Source organism: Brachyhypopomus gauderio, chromosome 13, assembly GCF_052324685.1.
Source record: "Brachyhypopomus gauderio isolate BG-103 chromosome 13, BGAUD_0.2, whole genome shotgun sequence".
NCBI lineage: Eukaryota > Metazoa > Chordata > Actinopteri > Gymnotiformes > Hypopomidae > Brachyhypopomus > Brachyhypopomus gauderio.
The window spans coordinates 11,031,931-11,056,911 of NC_135223.1; the positions used below are offsets into that span (position 1 = coordinate 11,031,931).

The following is a 24,981-nucleotide window of genomic DNA, read 5'->3' on the forward strand; positions in this document are numbered from 1 at the left end:
AATCAAATATTAAATAAAAGTCTTTATTATTACCTTTACATTTTCATCCCAGCATTTTTATGACCTACAAAATAATTATTACCAGGCACTAAACAAATGCTTTCTGGGTGCTACAATGCAACATGGTAGAAAATTTAGACTTTCCTCTAAAAGAAATATTTAAATAGTTTTCATGAAGGGACCGACTAGCTCAGGCACTGGTGAGTCAGCGTGAACACGAAGTGGAGTTAACGTAAGATTCTAGAAGGAATATGGTCTCATCCACCTGGTTCTCACTTGAATCCAACCTGTCGCCAGAAATAAAGACACACAGATGGAGAGATAAAGGGGAGAGAGGAAGAGAGAAGAGAGAATTATATGCTCGATGAAACAAGGCTTGTAATTAGCTGGTCCATGCATCACGTTGACCACGGATGTTAGAAATGGCTCAACACTAAATCGTGCAGTGCCATGACTCTCCAAGGCTGAAGCCGAGGAGGTGTTGGTGGTGTGGGGGTGTTGGGTGGAGTGGCAGTACAGACGTGGGGGTGTTGGCTGGAGTGGCAGTACGGACGTGGGGGTGTTGGGTGGAGTGGCAGTACAGACGTGGGGGTGTTGGGTGGAGTGGCAGTACGGACGTGGGGGTGTTGGGTGGAGTGGCAGTACGGACGTGGGGGTGTTGGGTGGAGTGGCAGTACGGACGTGGGGGTGTTGGGTGGAGTGGCAGTACGGACGTGGGGGTGTTGGGTGGAGTGGCAGTACGGACGTGGGGGTGTTGGGTGGAGTGGCAGTACAGACGTGGGGGTGTTGGGTGGAGTGGCAGTACAGACGTGGGGGTGTTGGGTGGAGTGGCAGTACGGACGTGGGGGTGTTGGGTGGAGTGGCAGTACAGACGTGGGGGTGCTGGGTGGAGTGGCAGTACAGACGTGGGGGTGTTGGGTGGAGTGGCAGTACGGACGTGGGGGTGTTGGGTGGAGTGGCAGTACAGACGTGGGGGTGTTGGGTGGAGTGGCAGTACAGACGTGGGGGTGTTGGGTGGAGTGGCAGTACAGACGTGGGGGTGTTGGGTGGAGTGGCAGTACAGACGTGGGGGTGTTGGGTGGAGTGGCAGTACAGACGTGGGGGTGTTGGGTGGAGTGGCAGTACAGACGTGGGGGTGTTGGGTGGAGTGGCAGTACTTGTTGATGTGGTGGCGGAGGGCCTCTAGCTGCTGCCGCTCTGGAGGCGTGATCATCTCCTCCACCTCGGCCAGCTGTGTGGGCTCCGCCCCGCTGGTCTGCAGAGACGCCAGGATGGCCTCTATTCGCTGAGACTTCTCCAAGTGACGCCTGTGGCACGACCAGCCAAACCACCAGTCAGACGAAAGCACGCAAATTTCAAGCCCAAGCGCTCATCCCCAGTCATGGACTGGGGGATCACAATTGGGTGCCTTCCCTGCCCCAGAACCCGACTTAACACCTCCATCAAATCTAAAGTCCTTAAGAGGAAGGATGAAGGTGCTGGAGAGAGCTTGGAAACCACTGAACTGTTTGAGCTTCCAACTCCACAGCCGAGCACCACCATCTAGACTACAGCATGGAAGAGATCAGGGGGGGACTCACTTATTTTCTCTGGTCTCAAACAGTCTTCTCTCTATGAGGTTTCCCACTGCCTGTGTACAACACACACACACGTATTAAGCTTTTGGGAACTATACGAGTGGAAGCAGCTCTGTCCGTGTGCCGTGTCCAGAGCAGTGACTCTGCGCTGTACCTTGTAGCAGTTCTGCAGGAGCAGTCTTGCTGTGGGCAGCTGGTTAACAGTGTAGAGGTAGAAGGTGCGTGAGGGGGCGTGGTCAGGGGTCTTTGGGATTTCCTGGAGACACCCAAAGAAAATGGCCAAGAGACTTTAGTGCTTTATTTACATGGGCAATTAAAGTGCCCTTCCACAAAACATATAAATAGCAGACATTTTATCAGACGGTAGGCAGCAATTCATTAGAGTCAACAGTGGCGAAGGTAAACTCCAAACCCCTGTGTGTGCGTTACCTGTAGCTGCACCAGGTTCTCTGACAGAAGAGTGTACAACATGTCCTTGGCCTCCTTCGCCGGGATCATGGCAAAGTCCTCCACCTGCTTCTGCTCCAGGTGTCGTTTCCGTAACAACAGCCGGAAGATCCGGGCCGACCGGGAACCGAAGCTGACTCCACCGTAAGGAAGGAGAACCCGGTTTAGAGATGGAAACCAGGTCGCATTGCGCAATCAGCCAACAAAGGGGGAGGGGCGTCAACCTACCGCTCCTGGACCACAGACTCCAGGGTGGCTCTGGCGAGGTTGGCAAGCGCTCGGTGCAGGTCTGAGATCAGGCTGAGGGTTTAACGCCATGACTACGCACTGTTCTGCATTTTAAACTTTCAACTCAACTAAAATACATTTAGGGAAACTGCGGTGAGACTGTTGTGGTGGAGAGGATACTGACGACATACATTCCACCTCCGCTGTCACCGGTCTTACCCACAAACTCCATCTGAGAGAAAGAAATAGAAGAGGGGTGTGGAAAACAAAGAGAATGAGAAGAAGTGAGAGAAAATGAGACATGAGCACATCAATACTGCTTGTTATGAACTACACAATTTCTATAAGAAATTTTTTATATTTCTTTTACCGGATCATCCACCAGTAGGGTGAGATACTGGTCCAGTATGGGTCTGCTGATGTTGTAACTCTGAGGAACAGCTCGGAAGATCTGACAGACAATTTGACATAATCAGACACCCCAAAATTACACGCTGTCCCAGTCGGAACCACCAGCAGCACAAAGGAAATGCACGAACACATTACCTCGTTAGCGGAGAGGGCTTGTGTGTAAGCTGCGCTGGCTGGGGTCGTGACCTCACTCATCCGCAGCATGGTCCTCACAATCTCACTGCTCGTCTGCCATGGGAAAGAGAAACACAGGCAGATTCATCCAAAGCCATCATTTGACATCGTTATTTATATTGACCCCTTTTGAACGTATCCACTCTGTTTAGGAGTTCATAATGGGCAGTAAAGGTAAGCTATAAAGGCCCTATTCATCACTTAAATAATGCAATAACGCCTGACTAGATAAGGAAGGCGATCACATGTTCTGCTGAACAACACCTGGTCCAGTTTGGAGGCTACGGCACTGATGATGGCCTGGTGTCTGAAGTGGAGGTGGAATCGCTCAACGTTCACCTGCCAGTAGATCCCTTCATCGCCACACGCCTGTGGGGAGACGGGAGAAGGGGCATTGTGACATCACAGAGGGGGGCGGGTGTGCTCGAATGTGTGAACTGCATGGTACACCCACCCCTGCATGCTCCAGCTTGGCTCTCTTTGCTCCTCTTTCACCTACATCAGCATCTTCATCTGAACGCCGGCGTTTCCCCCGGCCTGAGACACACACCGCACATCACTGGACATCTCCCTATGACTATGCTGTTGTAGTGTGAGCAGCTTGTGTCTAGACTGATAAATTTAGATAGGGTTGAAAACCTAAGGGATCTGGGAACGCAGATAAAATTACCATTATTAAATTACTAAAACCCAGAAGCCAGAGTCCATTGGGTAAGACTTAATTATGTACGTGTGTGCATATATGAACGGGAGACACTCACCAGTAAGGTGGATCTGGGGTATTTGGTAGCAGTCTGGATAGTTCTCTGGGTGAGAAGGTTGTGTAATAGTAGGGACAGGAGACTCAGGAACTCCTGAAGTTGTCCTTTTTGAGACGGATGTCCCCAATTTATCCACTGGGGGGCAGCGTTGCAGGAAATGGGTCTCAACCAAACGGGAGAATGCATTGATCACCTCACTGTAGTCTGTGCTCTGGCCATCTTGGGAGTAGACATTAAAGAAATCGGGTGATGTGGTTAAACTACTACGTCTAAAAGTAAAGAGATTAAATGTGAAACAAGTCAGCGTATGAGATCCTCGGCACAGTATAAACCTTCTAGCCCATTCAATCTTTTGTAAAAAGCAGTGTTAGTCTCCAGTTAATCTCTTTATCTCACAAGAATAGGCTGAATCACCTGATGTACTGTATAAACATTCTACCATAACAATAACCATCCTTACCCTCCATATTTTGGGTCAACCTGTCTGCTACTGTCCTGACTGTACTGCTCATGGTCATTTGACCCCTTTGCAGAATCTCCTCTATGACCAGCTCGCCTGTATCTCCATACAGGCTCTTGGCCGTGTAGATGTAACGCGGGTAGCGCAGCATGTAGAGTATCCGCTCGCAGCTAACGCAGTACTCCAGGGGCGCCCCCGGACCGCGCCGGCCCGGTCCAAACGTACACATGCCATGCTGCACCAGCACACAGAGAGACTTCTTCACCTACAGGGAGAGCGCAGGTAAAACAGAGCTTGACATTGCATGTCTATCCACATGGACACAAAGAGAGAACCAAAAACGTTCAAGAACATCATTGTCATGTCACGAGAAGATATAGATTTGAACGAGAAAGACAGTAGTATATGAGTAACACAAGTACCAGGTCGAGGGGGGTGTGGGTTTCATGAGCGAGGGCCCGCAGGTTTATTGCTCCACTACGGAGCAGATGAGTCCCGACTTTCTCCACCACCTCCCCGAAGTGCTCCTGCAGGAGAAGGCCACACAGTCTCACCTCTTGCGCAGTCATCTGATAATGGTCCGAAGTTCACCTAAAAAGAGAGGTGTGGAACTGAATCATTCAGAGTTTTTCATTATGGATCTAGGGAAACGCTTGATGGGGGACATGAGCCCCGTTTAATGTGGAAACGAGTCTCAGGTGAAGAAGTGTTACTTCAATCCGGTCAAATCGGAGTGACAAGCATCTCATTGTATGTCTCAAAACAGTCCGCGAGCAATAGCTATCTAAAGGTTTGCTAGCTAGCAAGCTACATGATAGTTATCTACTGTACGCACGCTAGAGACTGTCGTTTCACCAAAAAAAACAACATTTAGAATACAAATTGCGAACCTCCAACGTTTACCCGTGTCGCATCCAAAGCGTCGCCTGCCGCACCACTACACGTTTTCAACAACTGACGTTAGGGCTCGCATGGCGCTTCCGTATGCGACGTCACTTCCGGTGTGGAGGTCCCGCCCCCTTCCTCGCAGCGGCGATGAGCGACGTCACTGTCCGTGCCGTTCTCGGGAAGATGGCGGAGGCTGCGGCGGTTCCTCCGCATCGGTTCTTCTGTCACTGTTGTAAGGGTGAAGTGAGCCCCAAACTCCCGGTAAGACCGCGCTTTAGAACGTACGCGTTACCGCCGTGTACCCCCGGCGTGTGTCTGGAGGGACAAAGTATTGACAGCAGGCCGAGTTCTCCTTTAGTGTGGCGCGACGGAGCTAGCGCAGCCGCTTAGCTGTTATGATGGGGAAGCTAGTTCGGTTAGCCCGCCTGCTCGCCTAACGTCCCGGGCTGTCGGGCCGCAAACGGAGTAGACATACGACCTTCCTCTTTACTGGAGGTTTATAAGAGGGTTTAAAACCTTACATTGTTTTAAACGCTCAAACATTTAGTTTTCTTTGCTGTGTTGGGACACCTTAGTGAGGAACGTTAGACTCACGTCAACAGTGAGCCGCTAACGCCAGTGTTTCCATCTTGGCTTCTCGCTTGAAACCTCCCAACAAGTCTTTCTTCATTTTTACCCCCGCAGCTCTTAGGTGCAGCTGTAACGTGCTGAGGTAGAGTAATGCCGTGGGGAAGTACGCAATTCCTACGTCTTCGAGTAACTTGTCGCAATCAAAGCGAAAGTGAAATCCTGCTGTTATTTAAGTTTTGAAGCTAAACGACGCGGTGCCGTGAGCTCGTCCTCGTTTCAGCAGTGTCAGTGTGTCGTTATATCGCTGCTCACAGGTCCTAGTTAGGTTACAGTGTGCAGTGTCTTGCCTCTTGGAATTAAACGACTACTGGTCATTCTATCCTTAGAAGCTGATTCATGATATGATTATCTTTTGACTACATTGGGAGTCTGTGCTTTATTTTTGTTTGCACATGGTTTGATTGGGACCACCATTACGAGCAAAGTTCTGACACATTCATATTACTTTTAAAACAACGAGGAAGACTGCTGAGATTTAACCGACTCGTATTGCTTTCTTTTTAGCAGGTGGAATTTTAAATGGAAATTAAAAAGCTGATGATTGATTGGTTGTCTTTAGGAGTATATCTGCCCCAGATGTGACTCTGGATTCATTGAGGAGGTGACTGAGGACTCCAGGTGAGGTTTGATACTGAACTGTCCACTCCCTGATTGTCTGCCGTTGACCGTAGTGGCATGTTGCAGCTCCAGCATGTCCACTGCTGTCACTTGTCACGATGGTGCCGTCATGACACCAGATAGGTCCCTTTCTTTGACATCCAATACTAACACAAGCTCGTTCATACTAACAAACACCAAAAATGGCACACAAAAAACCGCAAAGTGATTGATAGCATCGTGACTCTGTTCCTCTAGCCTCCTGGACAGTGGTTCTAATGGCCTCGAAGACACAGCTTCACAGTTTGCAGAGGTATGTTGCCCTCATACTTCAGAAATGTCTTCTTATTAATATCCAGTATCATTCTTGAGGCAAAGGAAGCTAGCCCAGCTAGCTGGCAAACCTTCTGCTTTTCAGAAGAGGAGGGAATGTTGTCTTCATTATTTACACATCACTCCCCCTCCCTCCCTCTCTTTCCCCGATTTAGCTCTGGCAACTCTTGTTTGTGGAGAGGCCGTTTACAGTGGACTTGGACAGCCCCGACTCGGAGGCACGTGTCCCGGGCGGCGGCGCGGGTCTGGGTTTGGGTCTGGGAGGGGCCCCGTTTGGTGGCTCTGTCCCTGGAGGCCTCAGCGGGGGCCTCGGAGGCCCGTTAGGAGGAGGGGATCACTGGGGACCTGGCCGCCCCCCACGCCTCCACAGTCAGAGGAGATTCAGATCCAGAGGAAGCAGCCGGCCAGATCGCTCCCCCGCTGTAGAGGGGTGAGTTCTCGCGTGCACTCCTACTGTTTCTTTATTGCTCCTGCTTACTTTGAGTGTTTGGTTAGATTTTCTTTTCTCTTAATGTTTCTTGCTGCTGTTGTTTACATTAGTAAGGGTTTTATGTAAACGAGAGCTCAGTTCAGTGCTGTAAGGACCATCACACCCGTTCTTTTCTCTGCACACTTGCCTTTTACCCTCCTATGCTGACCTCTAGTTATTCTAGACATGCCTCCTTCACATTTGTACTTGTGCTGTATTTCTGCCATCGTCATCATGCAATACTCTGCATAGTGGTGTTATCTTAATCAGCAGTTGAGCTTTAGACAGGGAAACCCAATTAACAAGAGAAGATTTTCACAAAGTCGGATAATTAGCCAACTGGTCACATGTACAACAAGCTGGTATCACTAGATATTAAATTGTACATTACTTAATTGTATGTTAAAGTATTTGAATAATCGATTGTCTCCTATGATATCAATATTCAGACCCTAAAAATAATGCAATTTTATATATGAGGTATCTAGTGTCTGAACCTGAAAGTCTAAATGTTGTCTGTTCAGTTGGTTTGCTAAGGGGCAAAACGATTGTGTGTGTGTTTGAATATACATGTAGATGTGCAAGCACTGAGTTATGTGATTCATGTGCTGTTCCCTGTGTAACTCTATGTCTCATATTACCCGAGTTCCCAGTTTATTTTACATTATGTTGCTTCCCTCCTGGAATTTTCTCAGTATCACAACCAGTTTTGTGGTGATGTCACATCTCAGAGTTTGTACAGCTGGAGAGAGGTGCAGTGAGCCATGTTGGTGGTAGACGTCTCCTTTATAAAGCACGGCTGCACCTTGGCAGAGTTCACACTGCTCACACATTACTTTTGTTTCTATTTTTATTACTTTTGCAGATTGGCATCATCATGTAGAATTTCAAGACATGAAATGTTAGGGAGATGCAACTGACACTATGAAAAGAAATAAATGCCTTTGAATCTAATCTGTGATTCTATATTCCTCTTTCAGAATAGTACAACAGTTTCTTGCAGGACTTTTTGCCAATTCAGGAGTTCCGGGTTCCCCTCCACTGTCATGGTAAACAAAATAAATTCTTGCAAGATTTTTGTTCTTATCATGAAAAGCATATTCAGAATTATTATCCTGAATGACACGTGTGTGTGTGTGTGTGTGTGTGTGTGTGTGTGTGTGTGTGTGTGTGTGTCATTAGGACGGGTATGCTGCACTCGAACCCTGGTGACTACGCATGGGGACAGGGCGGTCTGGACGCAGTCATCACACAGGTATGGAGAAACATGGGCGTCTGCACATACATAGGCACTGCTATGAAGTTTTGTTAACAGAAAGGTTTGTTTTGTATTTTTGTGGCTGCAACAGTGGTTTTGGACATATTGTTCCCATGATGAGTATTTTGCAGTGAGTCTTGTACTCCCTCTGAAATGCAGAGGTGTAAAGAAAAGGGACAGCCCTGCATTTTAAATTAAACCTATACTAGCTATACTCAAGAGGATCAGTGCCTTCCATCTAGTAAACCAGGAAAAATGCATTCGCCAATGTGAGAAGCCAAGTTCCTTGAAACATGACATGTTGAAACACCTTAAAACTGATGTCAGCTCGGTCCCTTCTCCTTCCCTCCCTCCCAGTTACTGGGTCAGTTTGAGAATACAGGCCCCCCTCCTGCAGAGAAAGAAAAGATCTCCTCCCTCCCCACAGTCATCGTCTCTCAGGAACAAGCTGGTAAGTGTAACACCCCCCCCCCCCCCCCCCCCCCCACAACCTCCTCCTCCTCCATGTCTTCCAACCGCTTTCAAATCTCTCTGCTGCCGTGTTACTGCTTCAACTTCTGCTTTAAAAACACCCACAATGCACGGCACATGAGGGGCCGGAGAGAAATGTGTCCCCTCCAGTCCGGGGCCGCCCACCCATCTAACGTCCTTCCTCTGTGTATTTCAGACAGCAGCATGGAGTGTCCGGTGTGCAAGGAGGACTACACGGTTGGAGAGCCCGTCAGGCAGCTGCCCTGTAACCACTTCTTCCACAGCGACTGCATCGTGCCCTGGCTAGAGCTGGTGAGATTGGTATGGGGGTGTGGGGGACAGCTGGGTCAGATATAGTTCACGAGGCAGCGGGGCGGGGCTGGTCACATGTGGGAAATAAGATGGCCAGGAAGAGATTGGGAGGTAAATAGAAGTGAGGCGGGTGGGGGGATCATTCTAGCTTCACCCGTGGAGAGAAGGCCGTTAAATAGCCGGTCCGTCCTCCACGGTGTTCTGTGTGCGCCTCCTTTATCTGGGTTCACAGCAGGGCCTCTACATTGTTGCCAGCAGCATAGACGAAACGGGGCTCAGAAAAAGTATCGAAAGGAAGTCATGAAGTGGACAATAGGGAACAGGGAAAGGGCAGAGAAGGAGAGTCCTGCAGAGGGAGATCTGGCAGTGATGAGCAGTGGAGGGAGCCAACACCGCCCTCACTCGTCTCTGTGTCTCCCCCCCCCAACCCCCCAACCCCACCCGTCTTGCAGCACGACACGTGTCCAGTGTGCAGGAAGAGCCTGAGTGGAGACGACAGCAGCAGCGAGCCCGCCTCGGAGCCCCCCCCCCTAAACACTGACCCCCGCACACAGGAGAGATGGTCCTTCTGAGACACGCTCGCACACATGCACGCACACACGTGCGCGCGGTCTCTCTCGTTTTCTGTCTCTCTACCCAACACTCTCTCTCCCTCCCTCTCTCCCTCTGTGTGACCCACACAGTACACTCACATGAGGGCTTGCTGCTTGTTTGGCCTGCCCTGTCTTAACGCCAGCCTCTCTCCGCTCTCATACGGTTTACTACATCTTACTTTCTGTCTCACGCGCGTCCTTCAGTGTGGCCTCTGGCCCCCGCCCCGCTTTCCATCTGTACATTCACACTTTTACCTCCCCTAGTCGGAGCCTGATTATCGGTTTGTGTTTTTGTTACACCTCTCATTAAAGTATCCCTGACACCGCCACAAGCAAGAAGGCGGGGCAAACAGCGTTGGCATGGCACCACGTAGTTACGGAACTATCGTAGTTCTGGAATATAGTGTTCCACGTTCTGAAAGAACTGAGCTGTATGCAGTGCATAGATTCGATCTGCATTCAATGCGAAATCTGACTGCTATGGGATACAGCATCTTTGCTACGTATTCCAGGTGTCTCTGCTGTTCTATTGCTCGCCACCTATTTTTTTGCTCACTCGTTCCATCGTTAGCTAACCTGTCCATGCGATGTGCCGCTGCTGTGGTGGGTAACTGGTTCCAGCGTCAGAGCTGGGGTCCCTTCAGCTCACCTCCTGTATATATCACACACACACACACACACACGCGCGCCCTACATCCAGTTCATCCATATTTGGTTTTTCTTCTTTTCACTTATTTGTATCACTTTTTTTGTAAATAATTTTAGTTCATAAAATCATTGAAAGAAAAACAAAAAGCATACTGAAAATAAAGTGAATCCCTAAATATTAAAATATATATTATATATATGATGTGTATGATGATGATGTATTAATAATAAAACTGAATAAAAATCAGTTATATGTTGATCTTGTTAAGACAGGTTTACACAGACCAAGGGTACCTTTAGCTTTCATTGTTTTATTAGCAAAATAGTGCACAGGTCGTTTTTGCCACAGCAGTGATTCTTAAGGTGAATTGTTAGAGCGATTTTATCAATGTAGTCATAGTTACTTTTTCTGCTAACCCACTACATTGTAATATTCATTAGCTTAATAATCAACACTGTGATACGATACTCCAGTACCTCAGCAAGCTTGACACTGGTTTTTATCAGTACGACACGTTGGTGTCATCAGAGATGAGGTTGTGGTGCTTATATCTGTTAAGGAAGCAACAATGATTCGATGGTTTCAAAACCCTAAATGGGATTAATGACAGAAGAGTCCAGCTGGGACTGTGAAGCTTCCTGCTGTGTGTATGGGAGCCTCATCCTTGCACTGAACTGGCTGTCATCACGTGTATCTTTAAACTTATCGCCAGACTCAAATAGTGGACACCGTCAACAGTTTAACAAGACTACAGCAGTCGGGCCTTCATGTCGCAACCCGAATAACACGTTTCCATCACGTTATGTACACATTGCTTTAAACTGTCTACCAGGTTCTATTAAAAAGCAGGCCATGAGATTTTCAGCTACTGTAAATGAGTGGGTATCTTTTGTACATGTGTAGATGCAGAGATAAAGCTGCATTTCCTCATTCGGTGATGATCACAGACATATCAGAGTCAACATAACCTCTTACTCTCACCCGAAAGTAACTTGTTAAAGTATAGATCGCTGTCAAATTGTTTCCTGAACCTCGATGAGTGTATTACAGTGTATTAGAAAGTTCTGTTGTTCAAGGACCATTTTCTTTAGTTTTAACTGCTGACTTGAACAGCCCAAACAGGCTGTAACCCTCACAGAACAAACGCTCCCTTCTTTCCGGCCACTGCTTATCCAGACAGGGTGAGTGAGGGAGTAGATTTCAGTAGTTTAGGAGAGCTTGTTTTGTATCATCTTTTCATTGTGTGTCAAATGGTCAGTGTTTAAATCTTACATAGAGATGCTCAATATGGAGATAGTACAGATCTTGGGTTTGATCTTTGCAAATCTATAGAAAAATATGCACTATATTTTGGTTACATGTTTGAAACACTGAACACAAAAGCATAAATGTGAAATGTTTTTTGACTGTCGTGGTAATCACTGAAAGTGGTGAAGGACAAATCTTAAGTGTGCCTGACTGCGGTGATGAGGGGCACAGAATGTAACTTGAGTCACTGGGTTTTGGGTCCCGGTCCACTCCGAGCAGGGCGGCGGTCAGGAGCGAGCCCAGAGCAGTGTGAGGATGGAGTGGGGTGGAGCAGTCGCCGGCATGAAGCCCACCAGCTGATCCCACAGCTCAAACGATACCTCCACATCAGACCTGGGCCACCACGACAAGGCACGTTACAACGGTTAAAACAATATGGAATAATTTTGAAAATTTTTGAATTCACATATTGCCTGTTTACAGTACTTAAGTAAAATCCAAAACCGTAAGGATCAATTCTGGTTCCTAGGTCGTAAATCTTCGCATTAGCAGTGAAGATCAAATAGGAGGATGTGTTGCACAGGTAGTGCTAACACCGCATGGTTTAGAGAGAGAAGAGCTAACACATATTTAACTTATTTGACAGAAAATCGATGATTTTCTCCACTCTTTTTCACCTGTTCAAAACAATCAGCACTGCTGAGCCATCGGGTCTGATGAAGGCGGAGCTTTCCAGAGCAGTGTTTCGAGAAATAGACACACCCACTCTCTGAGACCCCTCACAGAGGAATTTGCTGTGTCAAAACAAAATGAAGCAATGTAAATGTGGAGATCATCTTTGAAATCAGTCAGATTATATCACTTTCGGAAGAAGGAACTGTTTAAAGCTATGTCTGCTGTTGTAGTGACAGCTGCTACTAAAATTAAAAACTCACCCTAGTTAATAACAATGAAAATCATAAACCTGGATATGCTGAGGAGCTCATTAAGGTTATATGATCAAAGTCAGTGCTTTAGTGGGCAATAAAGTTGAGATTAGGACCATCGAGTCCTATCAGCTTTGGACAACTATAACATTAACAAGGAAAACAAAGATAGATTTTCTCAGCTGTAGTTTACACATGCTGCAAAATCGTACTCTCACCTGAAGTGAGCCATGCTGTAGAAGGCTGGCTGTTTGTAGAAAACGTCACTGCTCCGGTTGACGATGATGGGACTGTCCACAAAATTCTTCACCCAGTTTGGCCCACCTTCCAGGTTCAGTGCCAAGTTCCAGTCTGTCCACCCACTCACATAATTATTTAGGTCCTGAGGTCAAGGGTCGATGGAATAACCGAGTAAAAAGAGATTAGAGGAGAGAGAATAAGTGTAAGAAATAAGCAGTGTGAAGGAACATGAAATTATCAACAGCTTTGATGATTAGAAATGTCTTTAGGATTGTTCAGCAGTGGTTGTCACGTTGAAAGTGGAAGAGGATACACAGAAACAGCCACCATTCAGTGTTCATGCAAAGTTTAGGTTCAGTAAAAAATGGCTCCACAAATCCCTTGACTGAGCCTGCTGAACTGTCTCCAACTATATCTTAACAGAACTTAAAGCAACCTGAATACATAAGATATATTAATGAGGAACTGCCATTATGCTGCTCTTGGTGGGAGATGTTTCTCGTCAATCACAGCGATACCAGCCAATTATGAATATCAGTGTGGTCTATCACGGTGACAAGGTCAAACAGCGATTTCCTGACGGCTCTGTGTCTCTGTGCCTGCACACTCGGTGCTAGCGTGACAGGCTGACAGGGAAGAGCTGTCTAGCCGGTCAACAGGTGGCAACTGGCTTAGAGAAAAATGGGGTAAACAAAATGGATCCAGACAGTCTGAGCGGGGGCACCTCTATAATGTCATGGGCGTAGGCCTCTGCTCTTTCCCAGCTTCCCAGCCGAACTCCACGGCCGAGCGCACTCCAACCGGAGCATGCTTCAGTGCCAAACAGGAAGTACTCGGGGTAGAGATCATGTGTGGCTGCTAAAGTGATTTCAGCAGGAACAAAGTGGTCCCAGTACCAGTGAACACCGATGCCATGTACGTAGCGTGCTGCATGGATATCACTCAGAACCTGCAGGAGAAATGAGACTTTGGTCAGAAAACATAAACGTCACACCTCCTGTTTTAACTTTTTGTCATGTTTATGACATCCACTGCCTCTTTTGATCTTCAAGAAAGTTGCTCAGTTGCATCTACTTTGTTTTTTGCTCTTTCCCAACAAATCTAAAGTGTTTTCATCTCGTTTTATCCTAATCTTTCTCACCACTTTGGCCCAGTGAGGAAGCAGGATTCTCTGGTCATCCAGGATCATAAGGCGGGTCTTGGCATATGGGGAGGAGTGGAGGGCAGGACCAAGGTCCATTGCAATCCAATCACGTTGAGTTTCTGGAGTGAAGCCCAGAGCCTGAAAACTGTAATTGGTCAGTTCACCAGCTGTGGGCTCGTTGCCAGTGGTCAACCCCCAAAATGAAATGTTGTGTTTCTTATACTCTTCCAGAAACCTGAGAGATGCGAGGAGAGAAAATAGTCAAATGAACACCACAAAATCACAAGTAGAATGTAATTATAGCACAATGCAATAATTTTTATTTATAATATAAAAGCAGTATGATGTAATTATAGTGTAATTATAATAAAATTATGCATTCACATCACATGTATGTAGTACAAATTCTCAGCAGGTGCTAGTGACTTAACGCACCTGATATAATACTGTGCCCAGGTCTTGTACTCCTTGCCCCCTGGCTTGCCTTTGAGTGTGCCCTTTCCTATGAGTGCACCATTGGTCTTTAACCAGCCGGGGGCACTCCAGGCTGAAGCAAACAGAGACAGGGGCCGAGAGGACAGGGCTTGGGCCCGCTGCAGCAGGGGAATCTGGTGTGATCACAGCATCATGAAGCAGTTCAAGGTCAACTCCATCAGATATGCCTTTAATGTCCGTCATGTGTCAGTCCGCATTATGATCATTTGTGCACAAGGGCATCACCTTCATGCCCGTGTCTTCCTTGGCGAGGCTAAAATTGAGCAAGCCGTAGTCGTTGGCCGAGTCGGCATACGTGTACAGGCGAGTTGAAAAATCACAGCTAGCCATCGGCACTCTGACCACACTGTACTCTATACCTATGAACACAGAAAGACAGAACTCATTGCGTTATGAATATCACCCCACACCCAAAGGAAAATCAGATAATACTGTCTTGGCTTTGTCATCACAGGTCTATTTTGTTATACATAGGAAAATAACCTTTAACAGCCAAATCATTAACTAGTGTTCTAAAATCAATACATCTACTTTCATCTACTTTTCATGACATCTGCTCTTTCTCTCACTCTCTCTCTCACCCTCTGGGGAAAAGTACTGTCTGAGAAGCTGGTCCTGAGTTCCAGCCGACAGGGACAGAATGTTCATAGCTGCTGCGTCTGTCATGGCTCCACCAAAGCCCTTAACATGCTGGTACTTCTGAGTGGGCACCAGAGTGATCCTGAGATCTGAGACAACCAAGTTATATATATCAAGAGCAGCAGTGATTGAATAGAATCTTTCTCAGCAATATATTGTTATTATGTGAAAAGGTAACAGGAGAGTTTCAGAATGTCCTCTATATGCAGCACAAATGTATTTGTATTATTTAACTGTTAGAGCCAGAAGGTACGAATGAAGAGAATCGCTCTGTGTCTGGATAAGACCGTCACGATGTATCACGTCTCTGACACAAATGTCACTCAAGGGTCACTTTGATGTATTACACTGGTGTTAAGGATAAATGCACACATAAGAGACCAGGATCATGCATCAGTGTCAGCCAGCACTCCTGCAACGCACCTGAACCGCTGCTGTTCCTCTGAACCTGCCTTTGCTCCTGCTGGAGCCTGCTGCCCGCCTGACTGCTCGTGAACGTCAGGAAGTGACCCACAGCAGGTAGGCGGACGAGGCCAACGGAGTCGCAGTGTGTCGCATTACACTCACACACTACTGAGCTCTGGCCGAACCTCCTCGCCTGACAGTCGTCGCTGGCAGCTACATAAAAACAGTGAACCCGTGTAAAAATACACTGGCGCGGAACCGCCAAGCTGGTTTATATTATCAATATAAAAATACTTTCATTAACAGATACACAGAAAAGTACTACGGATGAAAATTTAAAATTATTAATGAGCATTAAAAATATATATTACTTTTTTCTGTAATGGACAAACCCACCTGTGATGGTCAGTGAAGAAAGAATCGCGTAAAGAACAAGAACAGCGGACGGCCTCATATTTGAGTTAAGGAAGGTCCCACACTTGGTTCAATCAGAGTGGTTTCATATTCGCTTCACCAATTATTCATTTCCATTAACAATACACCAAGGCGTGATTACAAACTCGGTCTTTTCTACCTTTTCGCTAGTTAGAGTAGCTTAGACGGACATTTACTCCTGTCATACCGCGATAGTGACATATGCAGACTGTTATAGACATTAGTGAAGTTTTGTTCCTACTTCTTCAGCCATCAGTAGTCACATGACCATCACATGACACGTGACATCGTGTACTGATTGTTTTTACAGTGTGCTAAAATGACCGCTAGATGTCGCCAAGGTACAATAACAAACCTGCGTCTGAAAATTCGAAAATTGATAGCGAAACCTGTTAATGATACTCAGTGAAACTGTCAGCCATACAATAATTTTTAATACTTAAAAGTTGAATGCCAGTTAAGATAGGTTCCTAGAATACCGTGATGTCGGGCTGTGGCTTGCCGGTAGGTCATTAAAACGTAAAATTCCTGCAGTGTTTTGGTAATGTATTGAGACGAGAGATATAGGTTGACTTAAATTACTGTGCCCTAGTGTCTAAACTTTTGACTTTTACGAGATTAACAAAAAGCTCATAACAATGTATACATCTATTATCAGGAATAACTTAAATATGAATCAATATTAATTAGTCCAAGGTACATCATGTCTATTCAATTATATATTTTTTACTTAAACAGTAAATATTTTACTGCTAAGATTAACAGTAAACATTGTAGGTACTTACAAGTACTTCAGCATGTCATACAAACTTTATAATTTTTTGAAGTGTGAGAAGAACGAGACTGACATTTTCTTCAAATGGTTTTATTATTAAAGGCATCAGTTGCACGTGATCCATTGCATGTATTATCTGAGTGACAGAGCAAGAAGGAGAGCAAGATAGATTTATTACAGAAAGGAACACAATCTATCCAGGGCGGCTGGATTTCTGCTGCTGAGGAACAATAGTTCTTTCTTTCCCTCTTCTGTGTTGCCTGTAGGAAAATGACAGAATTCCTTAAATGTATGTTTGCAGATGATGTACATGTGTGGTGTTTACACACGCTCGCACACGCTGAGCCACTGCCCCACACACACTACGCTTACTATGTGGATGCTGGAGCCACTTCCGGTCCATGTAGTACAGGTAACAGCTCTCAAACTCCTTTTCACTATAGTTGGAAACAGGCACTGGCACAAAAGGGTCCATGTAATCAAATCCCTCCTAAAAAAAAAAAATGTACATGGCATAAATAATTTTCCACATCTCCAGAGTACACAGGGCCAAAACATGAGGCACCTTTGCAGACCACATGTGATTAAAAGAATGGAGAGGGACGACCTCTTAAATTATGAATATTTTGAAATTTGTGCTGTATTATCTCTTTAAGAATTCCCAATTAACCAATATGGGCCTTTTAAAAGCAGTATAGCATTGTTCCTTAAACAAGCACTGAACATAGTGTTTTTTCCATTTTCAAATTGAGACTGAGAAATGAAACTCCATTTTAGGTGCTGTTCATGCAGGAAGCAGCTAATTCTAAAGGTCACCAAGTGTTGTTCTTTGTGCGTGTTGGTTTCCCCACCTCTCCCAGCAGCTCCGTGGGCATGTAGGCTGAGCGAGGTTTGAACAGAGACCCTGTCTGAGAGAGTGTTGTGACAACGGCTCCTCCACACTGAGGACGAACAGAATCACAGGGAGAGATGAAAAGACAAAAATGAAAACAGTATAAAAAAAATTATTATTAGTTAAGAGGGTGAAGACAGGGCAATATGAACTTTTACCCAATCATTCCTCAACATCTTCCTCAGGTTGTGAACAAGCGTTAGCTCCTCTGGGGATATCTAACAACACAAAAATGTAGAACAAAAAATATTTATATGAAAATGTATAGCAGTCTGGACTAATAAAACGTAATAAAGGTAATAAAGGTATACATAGATAAAAAGGTACCAGACTCTTGTCCTCCTTCTTCAAAGAAGTCTTTCCCCAAAGAGCATTGACTCCATCCACAGCCACAACCAGCCTGAAAGCGTGCTCAGTGGCGCCCCCTGCCTGCAGCCTCAGCTCCCTCAACAAGGCGCCTACTACATCGCTGCTGCTCTTTACACGTGACACACCCTGAAGTGGTAAAAAAAAAAACAAGAAGTCAAAGCATGAGGAGCATCCAAAACAAAAAAATGGGGGGGACAGGTATGTATTCTCTCTTTCCTTTTGCATACAGTACTAGTACTTGGGACAGTGAGGGTATAATAAGGATGTCAGGAGTTAACGCAGGTCACCTGGTCAACCAGCTCCCCCAGAGGACGCCCCTCTTCTGTGCTCTCTCTCTTAGTCCAAACATAACGCCGCGTTGTCTTGATCTGCTCTCCAGCAATGCAAAAAATGTGAAAATTAACCATGGACATCTGTCCAAAACTTTATATGGTATCAACTATGGATGTAATGTAACATGTGAAACCTTGTTATCATAGTCGGTAGTCAGTGTAGTCTTTAAAGCTACTCACCAAATCATTACAATATGTGGCTAGAACATTCACATAGCTAGAAGTTAAAATGTGTCTCTGTTTTAAGGTATACCTTAGACAGAAAATGCTCATTAGTGCTTTTAAAATTCTTAAGCCATGTGGAGGCCTGGATTGGTTGATCAAAGCGAGCTGGGCGGGATGACGACGGCAGCAGTTCCTTACAGTTCTTGACCCACAGATGAGCTACAGCCAAGAGAGAGCAAGGCGGAGAACAAGCAGGTGTACAGAGAGGTTTTGAACAAGACAGCAGACACATTCAAGTTGGGAGGATCTGTCACATAATCTATTGCATCTTTAGTGTAAACATTCAGCAAACAATCAAATAATTAATAAAATGACTGCTCAATGCTTCCTAATGGAACAATCTAACTGCATGAGCTCCTGACCATCAGGTATGTGGAGCAGAAGCCAGCCCTGAGTGGAGCAGAAATGCAGAGCGTGGCACAGAGACATGGTCTTCCCACAGCCAACCTCTCCATCTGATGTGCTGTCAAGGAAAACGCTCACAGGCACTTACTGAACAAAACCAAGATTAAGCAGAGGTTTACGTCAAACTATCAAACTGTTACCATACAAAATCATGAGTAGTAGAACAAGGAAAAGGTTTAGGAATGGTGTTTAGTAATGTTGCACGTGTGATTGCGGATACAGAGCATGTAGCGTAGCGCAGGTTTGCTATAGTCGGCTCTTTTCAGATAAGAGATGAGCTCCAGTGTTGGCTGCCTCACCATGATACAAGCTTCATTAAATGTCTTTATCTGGAAAGAGGGGAAACACAAACAAAACACTGTCATACTGTGGTAAACATCAGCAGTCAGTCCATTTTCCACACTTCACTTGAATCGTGTGACTTATTATGAAGTAGTCACATGCTGGGTACCTGCATTTGGAAGCGTGGGGGCAGTCCATGGGGGAATGCTTTTCGGATATCTGCAGAGGGGACCGTGTAGTATTGACCGACATGCTGCTCCCCATGGCACATCTGTGGAGCAGGGATGAATTAGTGCCCCAAATATCCAAATGACTCAGCAGAGAGACAGACATGCACATGCACTCCGCAGGGCCGTTACATCTACTGGGCCTTAACTGGTGGTACATACTGGGTCACTCTCTGAAGTCCTGAAGAACGCCAGCTGACTTGGCACATCTGAAGCTGTTGCTTCTGCAACCTTTCCCAGCTGACGTCCATTGCTGCTGATGTGGAGAGGCTGTGTCTGTGACACCTAAAGATGACAAGCTGATCACTCAGGGGCGCTGAGAGGGGTTCGTTATGTTCTCTGGTAACATCAAAACGCTGAGGCAAATAAAGATACGAATGCAGTACATTTTAACACAGAAATTGTGGTAGAAGACATGGATGCAAGACCACTTACTGTTAGACATAATCGTCGAAAAACTCTTGGTAGAATGACATTCTGTAAAAACACAGTTAGATTAAAATAACTACATAAGTCATTTTCATTTATGTAAAGTTGCTATCTCTGCTCAAAATAAAAACGTCACACTTATAAGGTTTGTGTGAGGTAATCTGTACAAGTTGACATTGCAGGAGCTGAGCAGAACTTTGCCTAGGCTGTGTTAAGTCATATTACAGCTTTATGAAATTCCTTTTGGAACGTTAATACAATGTCTTAACAACATAATAAAGCTGGAAGTGTAGACTTACACATAGTTAAATCCAAAACATCCCGTCTCTATACAGAGGACTTTTTCTCTTATTATTATGGATGAAGTAGTGCTGAGAGACACGTGCAACTGGCTGTAATGTGTGTCAAATCATTTCAGTAATGCTTACGTCACGTCAGACTAAAGCTCCATTCTGTTCCACAGGATCTCTAAGCAATGCCCTGTATTTCCTTTACATCAATCATGTGAAGTGGGTCAAGGGAGCTGCAGTTGATTAAATCCTCTGAACAGGAACGATCTACCTCGTCATCATGAAGATAAAATGCTTCTTACCCCGTTTCTCTTGACAGCTGGGTAATTAAACAGCTGTTTTGCTTGATAATGTTGCAGGTGTCTATGCAATACCATCATATATTTTGGAGGTAAAATGAATTTAAGGTTGATGCTGGCTAAGCAGCTTGCTAGAGTCAATATTTAAAGTGGTGAAATTTATTTGCCAGCTGCTTTGGCAACTTTTTCTGAGCAGGTTATTTACACATCATTGATTGGTTTCAGTGAAATGTATGAAATATTAATAACACTCACACATAAATAAGCTCTGACATCTCAAATAATCAGCCAGCACGGACACTCAAATGGCCAGGTCTTCACAAGGAACACAGTGACTGATGGGTAAACTGATGGGTAATCTGAACATCTCGTAAAAAGTTTTATATACTACTCCCTACGCAGTCGAACCTCCCTTCAATATCCCAGTGAACCCAGTGTTCACTCCCTATGGGTTGGCATCTGCCCTAAAGTGGATGAATCCCTTGAGTTGTCCACTTTGCCGGGAATTTTCAGGGCCACAGGAATACAAGAATGACATTGGCGTTCATAAACGTAACAAATTACATTTTGAGAAAACGCACAATGTCAAACTTAAGGTCAGGAAACAATCTGCACTATGTAGACTATTAGCATTACATTTGTCTACAGTATTATCTGTACACATACTGCATGTACACTTTTGATGCATGGGTGCTGTTTTAACCACTGTTAGTGTTAAAAAGTACATAATGATCTATTTTGAGGAGATGGTGAGAAATTCAAACATATCACCAAAAGACCAAGTCTAGCACATTAACAAATAAACTGTAAGGACAGATAATGAGGTTTCATTCCAGTGAACATGTAGTGCTATGGGTTATGAAATAAACACACATTTTTTATTACTCATAATTTGAGAAAAAGTACAGAATTTAGTCTACCTGCAGCTCTGTTGGCTATAAGCAGCCACACTCATTTACTTGTATTCATCAGTTAGCTAGCTAACCGTTGGACTTTCACGTAGGTAGCGAGCTAACGCTGTTAGTACTGCCCAAGTACTGCAACGACGAAGGAGTACCATGCTCATTCTTCCCCACGACAGGACCTACACGTACTAGCTACATACATTTTGACAGGGTACTGTTTTAAAAGCTTTATCTGAACTATATCATGGACGGAAAATATGGTAATGTAACGTCCATGCTGTCTGGATGTGTACAGTGTTGAATACAACCTCACCTTGACAACTGGCGTAATCTACTACAGCTAGCTTAAAAGCTAACCTAGCTGAAAGGCTGCATGGAAATCATTGAAGCTAACGCATGAAAAAATAAATTCAGACTCTGATTACAACTACTTACCATATTCCGATATAATCAGTCGGTATTTACACAGACAAAGATTTATACAAGTAGAACTACGAACAATTTAGAAATACAGCTAGTAAGTGTCGTCCTGTCACAGATGTACAACGATGTGCGCCGCCATGATTGTTTTAAGTAATAGGATATTACGTAATGGATCCCGTTAACGAGTGAAATATAGAAAACATTCAATATTTTAAAAAATCTAACATTATTTATATATTTCATATAAGTATGAAAATGTCTCACGTTGCCATGACTTACAGAGAAATATACAAAATGAATGCATATATATTAGAAACATATATAGACACATGATCAATAGTATTGTACATTAGTATTTTATTTAATAAAAGCGCATTTATTCTAAAAAGTGGATCAAATTTCTAATGTCATCCATACATAATTGGTTTACAGTGGAACAAAAAATGCTCCAAAAAAATCTGCAAAATATATTTAAAACATGGTTTGGGTAATATTATTTATATCCTTACTGGTATTTCAAACAGGCTATATTCTTAAATAGTATCACAATTATCTTCAATCTTATAATTACTGAGAAAATACTTACTGTGATCTTTTGTGTCATTGTATCACAAAAGAGAAAGTAAGAGAAAGCAAGGATGTACAACATGGTCAGGAAAAATATGGAGTAGACAAGAGTGATCAGGATAAAGGCTACAAGACAGTCACCAAAAAGTTTGATGTATCATTGACAAATGATTGTGAACATGAGTCTGTATCCCATATAGATGTGGTCACAAGGGGAATATCAACCCAACATCAAAAATAAAGTATATAGTCCATATAGTATAGTATATAGTCCACATAGAGAAAGAGGTATAATCCAAAGCTTATCCAGGCTGACCTTCAAATGTATGAATGAATATGGGTAGAAGACAAAATGTTCTCAGAGAAACACACACGAAAAAAAAGACAAAATGCATGCTGAGAAGCCACAGTTGTTCCTAGAGATTGTATTTTGGACAAACAAAACAATGTGAGAGCTTTTAAGTAAATTATATCAACAGAAGAAAGCTTTCAAAGGGAAGAACATCATTCCTGTGGTGAGACATAGTGGAGCCACACTGATGTTGTGGAGCTGCTTTGCTGTCTCTGGAACTAGGTATTGTGAATCTGAACAGGCCACATTAAAATTACAATATTATCAAGGTATTTGGGGGGGGGGAGGTCAAGCACAGGGTAATAAAGCCGTGTGAGTCTCAGGTCATGGATCCTACAGCAGTCAAAAATGGACACACGAAAATTAAAAACTGAAACACTTGGACCCTAGAAGTGGCCCACGATGAGTCCTGAATCTCATTGAACATCTGTGTAAAAACTGTCCATTGGGAGAGGATGTGCTATTAATCCTAATTAGATTTTTTTTTCTTTTATTCTTCTGCTACTTTCTTTTGTTTAATTTATAAAAGGTGGACACAAATGTGAGGTACTGGTGGTACCTGGTGGTGCCCATACCCATAGCCACTGTGAGTGTAGAGCCTTAAAAAGGCATATTAAATGGAAAGAAATAGTACAATAGGAAAAGATTTCTATTCAAAATTGTAGTCTTCTTCAACTTCTTTAAAATAATTATTTTATATGCAATTAAGCTACCAGATATCTTTGTTAAACTCACCCGAAATGTTTTGTCTAACTGCTCAAGGTAGCATCATTAAATCCACCAGAAAGTGCCCTTGGGGTCTTGAGAATTCTTGAGGTAGCATTGTTAAATTTAACTAACACCTGAGAACAATTCACAAGGCTCTATTTAATAAGTCTAATTATTCGAACACTAATAAGATGATAGATATCAAGGATCAAATCACACAGAATCATAATGATTGCATTGCACTTGTGTAATCATTAGATCTGATCAACTCCTATTTGTGGCCCACAACAGGCCTTTTGCTCATACGATTGGACAACTGTGGTCTATAGTCTGTGTTGTCCTTTAAAAATCCTTTATAATAGCAAAAATAAAAGTCATAGACTGAAATACTTTACTTGTTCAGTGGGGGGAAGCAGGTTATCAGTATTGAGTTGTCATTCAAAGTTGCTCCAGTGTTTACTCAGACTCTGTTTTGCTGACTGGCAGCAGTTCTGTATTTTATTTTCAGTATGTGTGTTTGCCACAGAGGGCAACTAAGGTGCTCTTTGATGTGTCATCAGTTCTAGGATGATTAAGTGCTAGCAGGAACTGCTTAGAGAGTGCAACATATATGGGCACATGTGGGGTTCAACATGATCATTTGTAAATGGGTAAACATTTCTTTAGATTCTTTCTCATACATCATTCACTCATGTATGTAGATCCTTTAGGATCTGTCTCATACATGTCTGCATGAGTTAAATGGAGCTAAAGAAGAGAGCACCATTGTATGCAGTTATCTGGCTTAACAGCAATTCTATAAAACACCAGCATGCATCCTAATGTTTTGTTTATACACAAATACCTATGGAAGTTGTATCATTATTACTACTCTTGAAAGTAAAGATAGGACTAGATGATGGGTAAATAAACTTATTTTCCTTACTGTGATTGCTCTACTGGAAGCCCCCTGGAGGACAGAATTGGGTGCAGGAATGGAAGAGAGGACAGACCCAGGACAGAGAACCATCCACCACTGGACATACAAGCACACACACATTGGACATGATTGGACATGAGTCACACATACATACACTCAGAGAGAGAATTTTTCAGGGATATCCAATTTTCATAAACTCCATGTTTTTGGACTAAGGGAGAAAGCCAGAGTCCCTAGAGGAAACCCACACAGACATGGTTCTTACCATACTTTCTTACTACAGAATTCTATGAATATTGCAATATTATTAAAACCCACCTATTTATTTATCTTGTACAGAAAACCAACACTTGATGTCTTTACAGGACAGTATTTGTTGGATAAGATGAACCGGAGCCCTCTAGCAGTGCCAAGTCAGAGACTGAGGTGGAGGAGAACCTCCAGTGACTCCAGACGTGGAGGTGGAGGAGGAAGCTCCTGTCAGGCAGCTTTGGGTTCTCGGTGTGGCAGCCAGGTCCCTCTCTTGTCTTTGTGCCTGTGTTGTCCTTGCATCTGTCCTAATGTTGTCCTTTGTGTTGTGCCTGTCACTGTGTCTGTCCCTGTCCACTGTTGTTCCTCGTGCCTCGTCCCTTGTTGTCCCAGGGAGGTCATCGTAGCTTCAGTACATCTGCTGGCTCCTCCCTGGAGGAACTGCTCTTGACGTGCTCTGGGCAGAGTGGTTCTCATGTTCCAGATCTGTCCTTCGGTGCGGGTCGGATGGTGCTGGGCGTCCTTCGGTGGGGGGGTAATGTC

General features: G+C 44.4%; 4 protein-coding genes across 4 annotated transcripts; 1 reads left to right on the top strand and 3 right to left on the bottom strand.

The window, feature by feature from the left end:
- Positions 1-2: 2 nt before the first annotated feature.
- Positions 3-5,072, bottom strand: polr3c (polymerase (RNA) III (DNA directed) polypeptide C). Its single transcript, XM_076970835.1, has 15 exons — positions 4,949-5,072; positions 4,481-4,649; positions 4,059-4,323; positions 3,599-3,817; positions 3,292-3,374; positions 3,102-3,206; positions 2,799-2,891; positions 2,623-2,703; positions 2,433-2,484; positions 2,253-2,313; positions 2,007-2,157; positions 1,732-1,833; positions 1,581-1,630; positions 1,158-1,307; positions 3-287 (listed from the first exon to the last, which is right to left on the bottom strand). Exons 2-15 carry the CDS (start codon positions 4,625-4,627, stop codon positions 206-208), a joined length of 1,641 nt encoding a protein of 546 aa, XP_076826950.1. The 5' UTR covers positions 4,628-4,649; positions 4,949-5,072; the 3' UTR covers positions 3-205.
- On the top strand, positions 5,028-10,504 carry rnf115a (ring finger protein 115a). The gene is made up of 9 exons (XM_076970837.1): positions 5,028-5,207; positions 6,136-6,194; positions 6,432-6,486; positions 6,662-6,936; positions 7,956-8,024; positions 8,158-8,230; positions 8,591-8,684; positions 8,901-9,016; positions 9,469-10,504. The coding sequence occupies exons 1-9, from the start codon at positions 5,043-5,045 to the stop codon at positions 9,586-9,588; spliced, it is 1,026 nt and encodes a 341-aa protein (XP_076826952.1). The 5' UTR covers positions 5,028-5,042; the 3' UTR covers positions 9,589-10,504.
- Positions 10,505-10,548: 44 nt separating this feature from the next.
- gba1 (glucosylceramidase beta 1) lies at positions 10,549-16,034 on the bottom strand. Its single transcript, XM_076970836.1, has 10 exons — positions 15,752-16,034; positions 15,374-15,568; positions 14,893-15,039; positions 14,537-14,670; positions 14,252-14,424; positions 13,814-14,051; positions 13,397-13,621; positions 12,651-12,814; positions 12,184-12,300; positions 10,549-11,899 (listed from the first exon to the last, which is right to left on the bottom strand). Exons 1-10 carry the CDS (start codon positions 15,807-15,809, stop codon positions 11,794-11,796), a joined length of 1,557 nt encoding a protein of 518 aa, XP_076826951.1. The 5' UTR covers positions 15,810-16,034; the 3' UTR covers positions 10,549-11,793.
- A 611-nt stretch (positions 16,035-16,645) lies between these two features.
- On the bottom strand, positions 16,646-21,788 carry dap3 (death associated protein 3). Its single transcript, XM_076971080.1, has 13 exons — positions 21,656-21,788; positions 19,733-19,774; positions 19,460-19,582; positions 19,240-19,341; positions 19,009-19,117; positions 18,746-18,838; positions 18,412-18,542; positions 18,114-18,194; positions 17,785-17,952; positions 17,616-17,675; positions 17,417-17,506; positions 16,938-17,055; positions 16,646-16,825 (listed from the first exon to the last, which is right to left on the bottom strand). Exons 1-13 carry the CDS (start codon positions 21,656-21,658, stop codon positions 16,740-16,742), a joined length of 1,206 nt encoding a protein of 401 aa, XP_076827195.1. The 5' UTR covers positions 21,659-21,788; the 3' UTR covers positions 16,646-16,739.
- Between the last annotated feature and the right edge of the window lie 3,193 nt (positions 21,789-24,981).